The 14,538-nt window shown below is 41.4% G+C and overlaps 1 protein-coding gene across 1 annotated transcript in view; it reads left to right on the plus strand.

The window, feature by feature from the left end:
* The first annotated feature begins 6,584 nt into the window (after window positions 1-6,584).
* ar (androgen receptor) overlaps window positions 6,585-14,538 on the plus strand; it is a 31,060-nt gene continuing 23,106 nt past the window's right edge. The window contains exon 1 of the mRNA XM_012822987.2: window positions 6,585-8,222. Coding sequence (XP_012678441.2) covers window positions 6,838-8,222 — 1,385 coding nt within the window. The 5' untranslated portion in view covers window positions 6,585-6,837. The remainder of the gene's footprint in view (window positions 8,223-14,538) is intronic.

A 14,538-nucleotide genomic window follows, 5' to 3' on the forward strand; every position in this document is an offset into this window, starting at 1 on the left:
TGACATGGCAGATTTTAATACAGTATATAGTCTTGTGCTTGTGATATAGTTGAATTTGTTATCTGAGAAGAAGTATTACCGTATGATTGTGTGTGTGTGTGTGTGTGTGTGTGTGTGTGTGTGTGTGTGTGTGTGTGTGTGTGTGTGTGTGTGTGTGTGTGTGTGTGTGCGTGTCATTGCACGTTGTGTTCCGGTCAAAAATGAAAAATTCTTTCATCTTGGACTCACAAAGATTCATGACATCCTTCACTTTCACCACCCTACCAAGATCAAGATAAAATAATATAAATCTGAATGAATATAATAAGTAGGTAAGATTCTTAATGGGTTTTTTGTCAAATAATTCAACATTGTTACATTTGTTGTGTCTCTGGTCATTTTAAAATGAATGTCCAAGACTGTAATATATTTTGTATTTAGATTTAGATTTGCATTAGTTGTGTATGCATTAGTTGTGTATGTATGTTAAAATATTTTGTGAATTTCCCCTATTTTGAATAAAACTGAGTTGTACAATATCCTTAAAACAAGGCTTAAAAACTAGAAATTATATCATTGTTAAAAAAAACTGTCCTAAAGACAATTACTTTAGAAGAGTTTAAATCAAAAAAGACAAAAAATCTAATTAACGTTGGCTAATTCCGAACCACAAGTGTACCCATGTTGCAAACACAACATGAGGGTTAAAAGCCACGTGAAAGAGAGCTGTAGTCTGGAAGTATTCCAATATGTTTTCTGATTACTGCATATTTACAGTCACATGGATTATGTTAAAATTGGATGGAGAGTTAGACTAAGTTAGACTGCTCCAGTGCCTCGGATCCTGGTGGGAACAGATCTCTGAAGGCCGTGAGTGGGTGCCAAAGGCAGCCTGGGCGGTTTAGAAATACCAAAGATAAGGCTTACTGAAACATTTAACACCTGCAGGAAAAGAAACACACAGACACACAGACACACACACACACAACTTAATACGTCAGCACCCTTAGCATTTAAACACTGCATCAGGACCACTCTTGAAAACAAACTTGGTGATTGGTCAAGGCCATTGGGGATGTGCTTGAGACCCCTTCAACACAACCTGTGAAGACAGATAGAGTGAATGGTCAAGGTCAGAACCCCAGACTGCATCCCAATCAACAACACTGAGATGAATTCCTTGTTCTTGAGAGCTCCCTCTCCCACATGCTTTTAATCACTCACTAAAGTGAATGAGCACTTTGACCAGTGAAGCTGTTGACGTCTTTGAGCCTTGGACTGCAGTGGCATTACTCTTCCATAACCAGCACATAATCACAGACCACAATGAAGTGGTGCTTCCCAAAGAGAGCCAAGAAGGTGAAAGGGAGGGTAATATGTGTGTGTGTGTTCTAGTCAGTCTACTCTGAATATGGATGAGAAAGCTTGGTGAGTGTATGTGTGTGTGTGTGTGTGTGTGTGTGTGTATGTGTGTGCGCGCGCATGTGTGTGCGCATGTGTGCGTGTGTGTCATTTTGAGTGTTTGCTTATGATGTGTGTTTGCATTTTTAGATCAGCTCAGAGTCCTGCCATAGACCTCACCAGTTGATGTGGTTGGAGAAGAACCAAGAGTTCAGGATCATGCCAAGCATGTTACTAACATAAAGTAGGGTGGTGTTAATGTTTAATCAGAGCCCTCAAAGCATGGAAAAGCCCACAGTCCATTCACACATGCAAACACGTACACACACACCCACACACACCCACACACACGCACACACACACACACACACACACACACACACACACACAAAACATATGTTTCTTTTTAAATATTTTGATCAATTAAATACAAAATTGCATAAACTTTAAAGCATCTTTGGTTGGCAAAAGGCATACACATGTGCAGAGGAGAAAGAGAGAAAGGCACACATACAAAGAGAGCTTCATAATGTTTGTTAGCGGTCATTTGGTGTCTTGGTGACTGCGTATGTGTGTATCCACATCTCTGTGTGTGTATCAGTGGTGATAGTATAAAAGGCTACAAATCTTTCCATAAAGTTGTTGCTTTCAGTTGGGAAAAACATTACTAGATAGTGCTGTTTGCAACCTTGAATTATAAAAGGAAAGAAACTGGTGTACAGTTTCAGCCTTGGCATTTATACTCATGGAAACCTTGCACTTTCTCATTTCAGCTGCTCTCCCACGTATTCACTCCTTCCCGTTCGACCACTATCACACCACTCTATCTCTACCTCCTGAAATTAATCTAAACACATTTCGGTCTGCAGTACGCTGTATTGTTTTGTTATGTTACACATGCACGTTATCGTCTTTCTATTGAGTGCAGCATCGATATCTTCCTTTTATATCTTGCCATAGCACTGTATCATACAACAAACTGACCAAATTTACTTTTCAGTGTCATGCCAACATACTTTGATAAGAGCAGAAGATATGCATGCCAAAGCTACATTTCTAACCTGCTATACTTATTTGTAAATGTGGTACCCTCCTTCAAGGTACTTCAACATAGATAGTGGGTGTGGTAGCTTCAAACTGTAAGACCCAGCTTTGACAAGCTTTTTTTGCATCCAAACACCTGCAAAAGTTCAGCGATTACTTTAAAGGTTAGGATCAATTAAGTGTGTGTCTGTGTGTGTGTGTGTGTGTGTGTGTGTGTGTGTGTGTGTGTGTGTGTGTGTGTGTGTGTGTGTGTGTGTGTGTGTGTGTGTGTGTGTGTGTGTGTGTGTGTGTGTGTGTGTGTGTGTGTGTGTGTGTGTGTGTGTGTGTGTGTGTGTGAGGGAGAGAGAGACAGTTCAAGGTGGGAAGCCCAATAACATCCACTCCTTGTCATGTCTTGAGGCATAACGTTTGTAAAAGTGGTGTGAGCTATTAATGTCCCATTTAACAGCCAACTGCAGGATACAACTGGAGAGCCTTTTCTACCCTCCACCAATACAATTGTTGCCTGCAAGGCAGCGGCAAAGGCCGGATATTTATAGGACACAGGAAACATTTAGTTTAGAATTGTTTTGTTACAAATACTTTAGTCATGACTGAAGTTATACTGTAATGCCAAAACAGACCAGAGAGTGTCAGTATCCTCTTGGAAGGGGCAGGGAAAGAACAGTGGATTTGGAATGGCAAAAGAAGAGACCAAAGGACAAACACGTGCCTCATGATAGATCCAGGAGTGATGGGGAAAAGACTTTTGCAGTGGAAAGGCTTGACGGTAAAGGTCCAGTGATGATTTGGTTTGTTTTGGTTTGGTTTGGCGGCTACAGACTTTGGCCTTACAAATATTTACAGGAAAGCCATGCTGATCCTTCAGAGAGACAGGTTTATCACAAACAACCTCAAACACAACACACTAACACACACACAAATAATCCAGTCACACAGACATATTTATACATCCTGGTGTACACGGAATACTCACATGTCCATGTCTCACAATGTTATCAGCATTCATGGGTAGTCATCAAATAGGACTCAATAGTGGTGGTTGACTAAGTGTGTGTCTGTCTATGTGTGTGTTTCTAATGCAAGTGTGAATGTGAGAGAATGTGCATGTGTGTATGTGGTGTGATAGTGATATCATGATGCACTCTTGTCAGTTCATTCCTCCTACCCTCACAAACAACTCTGTGTCTGTGTGTGTGTGTGTGTGTGTGTGTGTGTGAGTGTGTGTGTGTGAGAGTGTGTGTGTGTGTGTGTGTGTGTGTGTGTGTGTGTGTGTGTGTGTGTGGTGTGTGTGTGTGTGTGTGTGTGTGTGTGTGTGTGTGTGTGTGTGTGTGTGTGTGTGGTAAATGTGAGGGGGCAGGGCTGAGCTTGTGGTGGCCTTTGTCCACGAGGGGGTCACCGATTTGAAGAATCTGGTTGTAATTTAAGACCCCACGCTTCCTTTTTCGAGGTTTTTGTTGAGGTTGTGTGAGTTTACATAAAGCCATGACAAGTTTCCTACTGGTCAGGTTTTAAAAGGTATATTATTTATGGTTGATGTTGATTCACAATGAACCGGTAACCTACACACTTGCAATACATTAAAAATACATATCTATTTTCAAAAAGGAATACTGGATGGCCTTTGCGGCTGCGAAGTCTGGAATAATGCCCTGATGCAGGTATAGCCAAGATCCTCTTCAGTACTATTTAAAGAACATGCATCTCTATTTCTGTCAGTATGTCTGTGGCTCATTTCTGTGGGAAAGATTTCACTCAGATTGGACTATCATGGCTTATAGAGGTGATGCCATACAGAGCCTGGGTACATAGTATTTTGAATTTAAAGGCAGAGAGATATATTGGAATCACATCCAACTTTGACACAGTTGGATATAGAATTGGATAAAAACTGTTGTGATACATGACATGTTTCCAGTGCACAGCAACATAATACTGACACAATTTTCAGGCCATCCTCTCATCATGGAGGAAAATTCATTTCTGTTTCAAAAATGGAAGGAGAAGGAAAATTGCAGTGCAGCGCGTTTCTTAAGAATGTCTCACACTGTCTGGCAGGCTATCTTTATTCTCATATTACCTAGCAACAGGTTCAGTGTGTGTGCTTCCTGAATCCTAGGATTGAGCCATAATCTCTTTTGAATATAACAGGACATATTGTAGTCCGTGAAAGTGACATGGGTGACAAACTCTCCCACCTCTGCATAGCCTAACACTGTTTCCTATTTGTCAGGTGTATTCTACGCCTGTCCACTACGAAATCAATCACTGAAACGTACAAGCTATTCAGGAAATGAGACATAGAAATAGAGACATAATGTTATGCTTTATGTTCGAAATCCAAATAGGGATAACACTATAATAGATTCACCGCTAATGTATTATTGTATCATAAGATTGTTCTTGTATAACTTCTGGCAGAAAGAAAAAGATACCACAAAAGTTCTGCACGGAAAGCATTAAACCATCAAAGACAAAAGGAGAGCTGATCACTCACTCCATTTGGCCATGGAACGTCGACACAAAGGGACTGAGGGAAAAACACCTGTGTGTGTGTGTGTGTGTGTGTGTGTGTGTGTGTGTGTGTGTGTGTGTGTGTGTGTGTGTGTGTGTGTGTGTGTGTGTGTGTGTGTGTGTGTGTGTGTGTGTGTGTTAGTGTGTGTGTGTGTGTGTTAGTGTGTGTGTGTGTGTGTGTGTGTGTTAGTGTGTGTGTGTGTGTGTGTGTGTGTGTGTGTGTGTGTGTGTGTGTGTGTGTGTGTGTGTGTGTGTGTGTGTGTGTGTGTATAAACACCTCCAGCTCAAAATACATGGACAGGAAGTTTGCATTTCGTTGTACTCTGTGCAATGACAATAAATTCATCCTACAGGAAGAGTTCCTTTTCTTTCTGGGAAATATTTGTAGCTTTGGCTTTCATTCTTGAGTCACAGGAAGAGACCTCCCCAGGCACCATGACCATGGTTTCATGCTCAAGTCTCCAGGGGTGAGGTGAGATTGATCTGATTTAAAAGTTGATGGGCTGGAGGAAGGGGTGACGCCTGATGCTAGGCATCTAAATGATAAGGTGATTTAGCTACTTGGATAACTGAGATGACAGCAAAAAGAACACAGGTGTAACGAAAATAGAAAGCATTTTAATTACAGAAGAAACTGTAGGATTACCCCTCTGTTTGATTGCATAATAGCAATGTCAATAAAAGTTATTTCTGAAATGTTCCATGAAACTCTTAAATTTAGGGACCAGACTTCCAGGATGTCCATCAAAAACGATAATTCAAGCAATAGGTTGGACAAGGGATAGGGAGCATCAGAGTTTTCAAATCATGGAGTAGCTTGAGTGGTAATTTTAGTTTTACTATTCTTCTAAATAGACAATGTGCAGCAATGTTTGCTAGGATTAAAGAGAGGAGGACAGGGGTGAACAACGAGACATTCAATGGAGTAAATACAAGTGCAATTTTATAAGATGGTCGCTGGTCGAAGGTCGAGCATTCATACAAAGATAGCAACAAAGTCTGAACATTTGCCCATCAGATAGAACTGAAATATCACGTGGCAAAAAATATAATGGAACTGATATGAAATTCAAAGAAGCCATGGAAGTCAAATCATACATTTGCTCAATGTAGCGTAACCCTCTGGCGGACAGACGCCATTACATTACCTATTGTGAGAAAGACAGGCTGTCCATAACCGTTCGTTTTACAAGCTGGATAATAATTTAAGAATGTAACTAACACATGCCTTACAGGTTCTCTACTTAATAAGGCATCTTAAGAATGACGTAAGTTAATGTTTATTTCATATTTGCAAGGTGGTCCACCAAATATATTTAAGTTATTTAGACCGACTTACGGGCGTAAATCCAAAGAATGCAATATTTAGTTAAAGGGGCAGAACGCCAAGCTCTTAGTATGACAGTGACAGCGCTCAAGGACACAGGCTTGAGCTTCGTTCCTGGCTGAACTTTATCACACTTCACAGTTGGGATCCGTACGCTGAACAACACATCCAGAGACTTAACACCACGGAACTTTTCTTTTTCCATTTTTTTTGTAAAAAATTATAGGAAACTGACAATAGATCAAGTTAAGTTGAGAACTGTTTGTCGCTCCGGCAACGACATCATTGAAAGGGATAGCCTACAACAACAAAAAACACTTCAGCGGAATTGTAGGCTACGGAGTACACAGGTGGCCCGGGCGCGGTTAATTATGAAGGCCTATTTCAATTTGGTTTATCTAACATAATGTAATAACTTCACATGTTCAAAATGTATTTGTTTTAGGCTATGTCTAGACTGTCTGACTGACATCTGCATGGAAATAACGCTCGTTGTTAATGAACTTGCTGAGTGACGTTTTTTTCTGGCACCCTTCTGCCTATAGCTGCGCTATTTAGCGCTGCTTTTGACTATGGAGATACCGGTAGGATTAGGAGGAGTTTGTGACTCCCCTAATACAGTTTTTCGAGGATCTTATCCAAACCTTTTCCACAACGTGCAAGTTGCCCGGCAGACTAACACTGTAGTCTCTGAAAGACTGGACTTCTCAAGCGCAAAGTGCAGTTTCTTGCAACAAATACACACGCGGGAAATGCGCCAAACGAACAGTCAGTCTTCCCGTGAAGGAACATGCTCTGGGACTGCGTATGTGTCTAATTATGAAGTTACGGCGAAACTGAGAAGTGCTCATAGGACTATCGACGTCGGGGTGAGTCGTATTAATGTTGCTAAAAACCCAACTGACATAGACAAAAAGTGGTCGTATATCGTTGGCGAAACTGACGGCAGGGAGTTTGCTACCTGTCAATCTAATTCACAGTCATTTAACACAGACCTCAACTCCTGTGCACCATTTTCGCCTTGTCACACACACAAGTTAGGTCCTGACGGGGACGCATATTTGGCAAACAGTTCTCCTGGTTTTACCAGCACCAGTATCTCAGAAACCGCAAGAGAGCTGTGCAACGCTGTCTCCGTCTCACTGGGGTTGGCCTTGGAGTCGAACGAAGTGAGCGACCAGGGAAGCCCTGCACCGACGTTCTCGAGTGGCCAAAGTGAAAGCAACTTGTTTGAGGTGCCGTTACTGGACAGTGGGACTGAAGGTGGATCCGTATGCGCACCCATGAAAGAATACAGAAATCCTGCGAGAGACGATCAAATACTCGGGATGTTTAAAAGTAGACCTACAAATGTGAACTATTTGACAGGGGGAGTGGAGAACTTGCATGACCTCACACCCCCTCGTGTGAGTCAGTCGGAAGAGTTCGGGCTGAACACAACATGCACGGCCTTAACTAAAGATTCAACTCTGATCATGGCTAATCCTTGTTATCAGTTTGACCAGCTGTTGCCCACCAACTTGACAAACTTCAGTTCCGCCAAACCACTGCCAGCACAATCAGCGAGCAGCCCGCCCCATACCGTCAACAAGTCTTCAGTCTACCGTAGTGATGTTGCAGAGACAGCGGAGGAGAAATATTACTCAAATCATTGCAACAAGAAAATCAAGTCCGAAGCAACGAATGATGAAGTCACAGAAGTATGGGGGTACCCGTACCGGTATGCCGAGAACGGACCTTATCGACAGACCATGCACCCTTATTGCTCTGGCGCACAGCCCGCCTTCATACCTAAACCATATGACTATGCTAGTGGTGGACTGATGGCTCGAGAAAGGACGACTTCAGAACAGTGGTACGCGAGTGGGATGCTGTCCCGTATGTCTTTTCCAACATCTGGATGCGTGAAAAATGAAGTTGGACAGTGGCTGGACATGTCATCATACACCGACGGCAGGTAAGCAGAACTTAGATCACGGTCTCATTTTCAATGAAAACTTCTACATAATGAATTCCTTGTTAACAGTTTCAATTAAGTGAGATATGATAAAGTACCGTTAGCCTAGACAGACACCAGTGAACCTGAAAAGAGACAGCCAGGAAAGAGACGGCAATGTTGGCCGTTACATTCAACGGTCGCAGATTTTGTTCCTTGTCACATAGGCCTACCTGTCAGTTATGCTAACATGACTGAAATCCGTGAGGTCAGTGATTGAAATCCCTGCCAAGAAATAAATCAAAAAGAGCATTTTTCTGCATTTTCTCTCTCTGCTTTCATCCAAATGACGCACAAGAAAACAACCATCTTGCATATGACTTCAAAATGAGTTCGCGTCAAACTTCAAGTAGTTTTTCCAATATAATAAAAATATACCAACCTTCAAAAAATCCACTACACTTAGAATTCAACAAGTGATGTAATGGGCCATGACGGAGTGTTCCACTACCCATACCCCCCTGACATTTTTTTGAATGTAATTGGCCTCTTTCATAGCTCTTGTTGAGTTTAGTTGAGTGGGATGAAATATGTAAATAAATGCATGGTGAATATCTGAAACAAAGTCACAAGATACCAACGGTGTTCACCAATACTGGGAAAACACTTTACATTTAGAATGGCAATATTATGGTAGGTGCAGAATATTTTTATTTCTGACAACAAAATCCACATTTTTAATGGCGGCAACAGGTGTATGTACATGGTTACACCAGTTCAGTCTTATAACATTGAAAGCCAAAAACAGTTCTGGGTTTGCAAATGCACCGAGGAAACACTGGAATCATACAAACGTGCTTTATATTGCAAAAATGAAACATTGTCTCATTGTGACAAATGTGTGCTTTAGTAGCCTACAGAACCATTTCCTTTTTATTTGAAACCAATAAGGATCTATTTCTGAACTATCGAACAGTCACATTTTTTTATTCTTATGTATTGAGTCATAGTCAATGTCAGAGATAGTTCGATGTTAGATCATTATTTTATTATTTAATTGGAGCCTCACTAATGCTTTCTCCTACCATATACTAAAATTCTTCGACCTCTGAGCTTTATTAGTTGCGTTGCAGTTGAATGATGTTTCATATAATACTTAAACAGTTTGTGAAATATGAATATTGGCAGTAATACTGCAGATTATTGCAGAGCTACTCTTTTGAGAACAGTGAGGTCATGTGTATTGGCATAAAAATATAAAAATATTAGCCTCACATTCCAAACTGCACACAATCTTGACAGAAATTGAGGCTATTTCTGTTGTTTGAAACAACCTGAATTGATGCTGATTATGGTGTTTGTACGAATATTACATAGGGTGTAACATAGATTGCAGGATATCTGTTTTGGTGGGATATCAAATTTTGTATCATGAAAAATATGCCGATGCTGATGAGCATCATATTCCAAACTACACACAAGCTTCAAAGACATTGCTACTGTGAGGCCAATTCTTTCTTTTGGAATGGCTCTGCTATAAATCTCCTCGGGTGAATAAATTGATGCTGATTGTTGTGTTACATAGGATATTACATCGATTGCAGGAAATCTGTTGGTATATCAAGTTTTGTACTGTGGACAATATGATTGTATGTTGACAAGATTTTCTTGTAGACCCATTGGCCTCTCCCTCTATTGTACTGCAATGACTGTAATTCTGAATAGTCACACTGCGGGGAAGTCCTGTTGCTGTTATGGTGTTTTTTTTCCCCTGCTGGCCCTGCTGTTCTTGTCTCTTGGCCCTTATTGTTCGCCACATAACAGTAGAGTAGAGCGGTGTGATTGTTATTCTTCTTCCTGTGTAGATATCAAAACTTCCCCTTACTCACACAGACACACTAAAATGCACACTCGTTTGTTTTCTAGGCAAACTCTCCTCTACCTGTTTCACTGCTGGGTATTCTGTGACAAAGCTATGGCCCCAGAAGATCTGCAATAATAATTTCTCGCCTTAATCCAACCTCTGAAAATCTTACAATTTTCTCTGAGTGAGTTTCAGTGCGTGTGTGTGTGTACAAAACACAGAACAAAAGTACAAGCGTACAAAAGAGGGCGAGACAGTGTGAAAGCCTGTGCTGTTGAACATACCTTTAGCTTGAAACAGTGGGGATAAAAAAAAAAACCTAAATACTTAACCCTCCTGTTTGGACATTTTTTGTGTCACTCGCAATAGAGGAGGAGGATGCTGTAATGATTAATAGTATAAAACATTGTTTTAAAGTTGATAATTTAACCACAGCATGACACATCCACTTTGGTACAGTTAAATACTGTGTGTGTGTGTGAGTGTGTAGGCTGGGGGTAGGTCATGTGCAGCATGTGTCTGTGCTTATGAAAGATGGAGAGGAAAACAAAGTAAAGTGACGATGGATGGCCTATGGCCTATAGCCCAAGATGCTGGTTATGATTGAACTCTTTCGGCGTGGTTTGAGGTTTCTACACAATCTGATATCCTAATGCATGCCAGGGACTAAATCCTGCTTAGCATGCATCACTGTTATACCACTATTCCAAACCCACTGCGTCTTATTCCAGAAAACATTTACACACACACACACACACACACACACACACACACACACACACACACACACACACACACACACACACACACACACACACACACACACACACAAATATGGATGTAGATATTTATGTATATTTATATTCATGCATACAGTACATTCACATGCATCAGGATATTTTCATTTCATTAATTTATTCCTGGCCAACTAATACTTGTACTGGGCGTTGAGAGATAGAGAACTGGAAGGAGAGAGATTCACACACAAACCTAGCAAGAAAATAAATAAATCAATGAGAAATAAGAAAGATGTTGATGATGGCATTGCTGTGTAAATGTAGTCTCTGTCAGGGGCAAAGGCTCCCTTCAGTACTGTACATCTCTGTGGTGTAACATCAGAGGGCCATGGCAGAGCAGTCTAATAATGCTGGCTGGCGGTGTCCCTTGCTGGGGACATGCCCTCTAAGCAAGGGTCCCTTCTCAGAGTCCACTCCCTGCTGACCCATTTAGTCCCCCCTGCCGCTCATTATGCTGTTTTTAAAATCTTATCATGTGCAACTTACACACACTAACACCCCCCATGCACACACATATCATGCATGCCAAGGAAAGATGTTTTGAATGAATGTATTTTTAATTGGTTATTAAACACACTGTAAGTCTTAATGTTCTAGTGTGGAGGGGTCCTCACTAATGGTCAGTCGGCTGAGACTTGGTAGTTTGGTTGCTTGTTTACTCATTAAAATCACCTGCTCTGCCAATTAAACCCCTAACACCTGAGGGCTGTCACAGTGGCTAAATGGGATTCAAATTCAGCTCTCACCTCACAACTTCTCACCTCTCTCTCTCTCACGCACACGCACACACACACACACACACACACACTCGCACACGCACGCACACGCACACGCACACGCACACGCACACGCACACGCACACACACACACACACACACACACACACAGACATTGATGACTTGACACCTCTCAGTGCTAGTCCTGCATATTCACTTAAAAGTTTAAATGCAAATACCATATAATGAGGTTGTTTCCAGCTTGCAATAAAACATGTTAACCTTGCTCCCACTCTTTTCAAATTTACTTCTCAATTATAAATAAATACTTTTCAACTACACTTTATTGGCTGGACAAACACACATATTCATTTTAAATGAAGCATTAACGGTAACACACAACTTTAAACTACTACTGCATAGTTTGATCATCATAATCTTCATCATCAATATTATCCCGTCTCTATCACTCTCTCCCTCTCCCTCTCCCTCTCCCTCTCCCTCTCTCTCTCTCCCTCTCTCTCTCCCTTTCTCCCTGTGTTTTCAGTGTACCACAGTGTGTACAAAGAAAGGAGGATGTTCTCTGTGGTTTGATGCTGTTTTAGTGGCAGAAGTACATTTTTTGTTCTTACACAAATGTACAGTATCTCCAGCAGTCATGTTCATTAAAGACCTACCATGGATTTTGGATCTTTGGAATACACGTGACTGTTAAGATTAGAGATAAGAGAGTTAATGAGAGAAAACGTTCGCCGTTGGGGAGAGGAGCGCAGCAAATCGTTGTCATCACTAAACGTATCCAGTTACCTCGTGTCTCATTCACAAAAACACACAAATAAGCTACATCATCACATTTGTAAAATGTCCCGTTCAAAGCATACAAAACATAACATAAATACCCTAAAATGACACTTGCTCACTACAATGCAGACACCCACAACGATATAACGCATGGTGGCCAACTCTGAAACTCCAACACAGATTCTCACGGCAAGTCAGCCTTGAAAGTTGCCAACTCAGTATGACGTTGCACAGATAGATTACATACAAGGTATGTGTAAACATAGCTACATAGTCTACTATCTTACACCATGTAGCTTATGTTACTTATGGGCTAATACACAAGGTAGCTATATAAGTATGCTTGCTACATAGTTCAGGAAGATAACAAATTTCCCAAAACAAAACAGATAAATTACCTGTCCAACCGAAATACTGGTTTCACTTTTCAGGCCCTTCAACCTTCTTAGTTGTCACCACTTTGATCTGCTGACCTGTTAATGCTGCTTTTGGTTGAAGAGCTAGGTTCTAATGTTAGCTTGTTATGATAAATGCCACACCATTAAAACCCACAACAGCATGGCTTCCTGTCCCTGAGGTTGGTGCTTTTACTGAACTGTCAAGCTTGGCTTCTGGACCCTTTCTCCTTACCTCCGTTGCTGCCCATGGACTTCTGTGGATGAGTGGTCGGTCGACTGTCAACCAGACTGAGGGTGGCTGTGGCTGCGCAACTCCCGTTACCCACATATCAGACTGTGGCGAAGTTTGTGTTTGTTATCTATGGAGGCCTTTTGGTACACAGCCCTTGAACCATGTGCTTCTTCACTACCATTGCCACCCTCAGCAACGGTTCTTGACGTCTGCTGGGATGCGGGGATACTCCACCGGAGGCGCTATTCGGCTCTGGTCACACCCTCCAGCGGGTTACCGGATCCCTACACTGAGACCTTCCAAATGTTCTCTACATGGTGCTTGTCCACGGCGACTGCTAAGAGCACAGCACGGCTTACTGGAACAGTCTGCTCTCAGTTTCCCAATACCTGTCTTTTCTGTTTGCATTCTGTAAAGCACTTTGGGTGAAAGGTGAAAGAAAGGTGCTATGGAAATCAAATGTATCATTATCGTTGAAAAGCCATGCCGATATTGATTCTGGTTTGACCTCTGGCTTTATCCAACCTCTTTTTGGTCATAGCCTTTAGCAATATGTCTGCCTAGCCAAGTGGGAGATTCCGGCCACGTGCAATGAGTGCACTGGCAGGTAGGCCATCCATTAATTTCATTCAGGCTGAACAAAATGATTGGACAGGCTTTTTACAGGCCTGCGACTGGCACAGATGATGGATTTTTTCCTTGTAATTATCAGAGCATTTCATTTCATTCTATGCTGTCAGGATGTAAAGAGAATTTCAAGAAATATAACAAAAATGCTTCTGAAATACATTGCCTACCCAACCTTTAATGAGCCTCAACAGTGGCAACCAGAAACCTCTTTCTGAACGGCGTTTAATAAACCAGGTCAACAAAGAATATTCCCCTGACTTCATTGTTGACTAATCAGATAATTTCTCCCTCTAATATGTGCATGGAACAGCAACATAAACAACCTCTAAATAAATAAAGTGTTAATGAGTTAATTAGTTGTGTCCCATGGCAAGGCATGATGAATCCCCTGACAGAACAATCTGTACAGCATCTGTATTTGTATGTGCTTCTCTCCTGCACTGGATTTCACAGTGCATCCCTTTAATTAGGGGTAACACCTGCGTTCAGTGCATCAGTGCAAGGATAAAGGAGCCATTAAATATAAAGTTCAAGGGCAATTATTAATTGTAGGTAATGATGAGTAATTGAAGAAGATAGAATGATGGTTTTTTTGTGAGTGTGTGTGAGAGAGACGGAGGGAGAGAGAGAGCCTAATTGTGTATGTTTGTCTGGACCTTTGTCCACGTTTTTTTTAACTCATCTCATATTTGAACAATATCTGGAAAGCTCTTGGGTGAGGATAAAACAGATATTGAGGGCTAGTGTGACAGTGATTGCCTTTATGCCCATGCAAGTGACAAAGAGGAAATGGGTTGACATTGAACATATGTGTTACAGAGATAGACTGAAATCTAAACCCAGAGAGATGACGGGAAACTAGTGATGTTGAAGGGAAAATAGAATTGTCAGTGAGGTGT

The sequence above is a fragment of the Clupea harengus genome, chromosome 8 (assembly GCF_900700415.2).
Source record: "Clupea harengus chromosome 8, Ch_v2.0.2, whole genome shotgun sequence".
Lineage (NCBI taxonomy): Eukaryota > Metazoa > Chordata > Actinopteri > Clupeiformes > Clupeidae > Clupea > Clupea harengus.